At 39.7% G+C, this 1,461-nt stretch overlaps 1 protein-coding gene across 1 annotated transcript; it reads right to left on the bottom strand.

Annotated features, from left to right (window-relative positions):
• Window positions 1–1,047: 1,047 nt before the first annotated feature.
• Window positions 1,048–1,428, bottom strand: LOC107884955. Its single transcript, XM_016808120.1, has one exon. It carries the CDS (start codon window positions 1,426–1,428, stop codon window positions 1,048–1,050), a length of 381 nt encoding a protein of 126 aa, XP_016663609.1.
• Window positions 1,429–1,461: the final 33 nt, after the last annotated feature.

Genomic DNA, 1,461 nt, shown 5'->3' on the forward strand with positions numbered 1-1,461 from the left:
AACTTATAGAAAAAGAAAAAAGTCTATTTATCCCTTTTAGATCTTTTGAAACTTTTGAATATCCTGAACTCGGAACCACTAAAAAAGTTGTATGGAATTTAAAAACTGCTTCAAAATTAGAAAAACCACGATTTATCATAATTGGTTTACAAAAAGGACGTAAAAATTTGTTAGCGAAAGATTGTAGTATATTTGACCATTGTAATCTAACAAACGTTAAAGTATTTCTAAACTCGATAGCTTATCCATACGATAATTTGAATTTAGATTTTTCTAAAAATAATTTCACTTTATTATATAATATGTATACATCGTTTCAAGAATCGTACTATGAAAAAAGTATTCGTAACCCGATATTGAGTCCATCTACTTTTCTAGCAAACGCACCAATTATAGTTATCGACACTTCAAAACAGAACGATTCAGCTACAGCCTCAGCAGTGGATGTTCAATTGGAAATTGAAGCTTCAGAATCGCTTACAGGTGTGACTGCTTACTGTTTATTAATTCATGATCGTATTGTAGAATATGTACCTTTTACTAGAGAAGTAAGAAAACTTGTGTAAATATAATTAAGAATTAATTTATAACAATAAAAAAAAAAATATTATTTAATAATTTGTGTTTTTACTTGAAATAATTTTTTCAGTTTTAAGATTTCCTAAAAATTTGATTACGTTAAATATTTTACGAGGTAGAATTTCGTAGACAATCAGTGTGAAATGTGTTACACGGTAAAATAAAAGTCTTCAAGGGGGACATTCCCCCTTGAAAAAAAAAAATTACCGTGGAAAAGCTGGCTGTGAACATACAAATATATACTACTCAAACCAACTCTGTCGAAAGTTTGAACCTGAGACTTGTTGATCGTCATCGCAAATGAAAGTCTCACCGGGAACTAAACCCGACGCATGGTGAAGGGCAGGTCGTCGTCTCCGCTGGACGACAGCGGTATCCTGGGGATGACGATGTCGTCCTGCCCTTCCCCCGCGTCTGCCAACAACCTCGCTTTGAAGTTGTTGCGTCTCAGTTCCGTAACCAATAACGTCAGCCTGTCGGAGGAAGTCCGTCGGGCTCCAGCGAGTTCAAAAACTCGGTCGGGTAGTTGGCAATCTCGTCCACGTCGTCCGCCACCACCGTGTCTATGGCGGTGTAGGTTCTCGCGGCACCCGTGACGCGTTGCAGCACCGTGCGATTGACCTGTCTACAATCCTCATTCCGGGGACAGAGAATAATTTTCCGAGCAAAGTCGTCGACGTTAGCCAACGACATTTGCTGCGGGTAAACAAAATCAATCAAATTAGCTATGTCACATACCATATCCCTGGGGATTTCGACGGTGTTCACATTTCCGTCGACCGCGGGCAGCTGACCGTTGCCGAGTTGAAGCAACCAGGCGCCAAAGTCTGCGTCGTTGTTGGCCCGCATGTTCTGCGTCAGCTGAAACGCTCGAAGATGTCC

The sequence above is a fragment of the Acyrthosiphon pisum genome, chromosome A1, assembly GCF_005508785.2.
Source record: "Acyrthosiphon pisum isolate AL4f chromosome A1, pea_aphid_22Mar2018_4r6ur, whole genome shotgun sequence".
NCBI lineage: Eukaryota > Metazoa > Arthropoda > Insecta > Hemiptera > Aphididae > Acyrthosiphon > Acyrthosiphon pisum.

Bases quoted from the DNA above. Each gene is read 5' to 3' on its own strand.
- LOC107884955 (XM_016808120.1), bottom strand. From the start codon at position 1,428: ATGCGGGCCAACAACGACGCAGACTTTGGCGCCTGGTTGCTTCAACTC.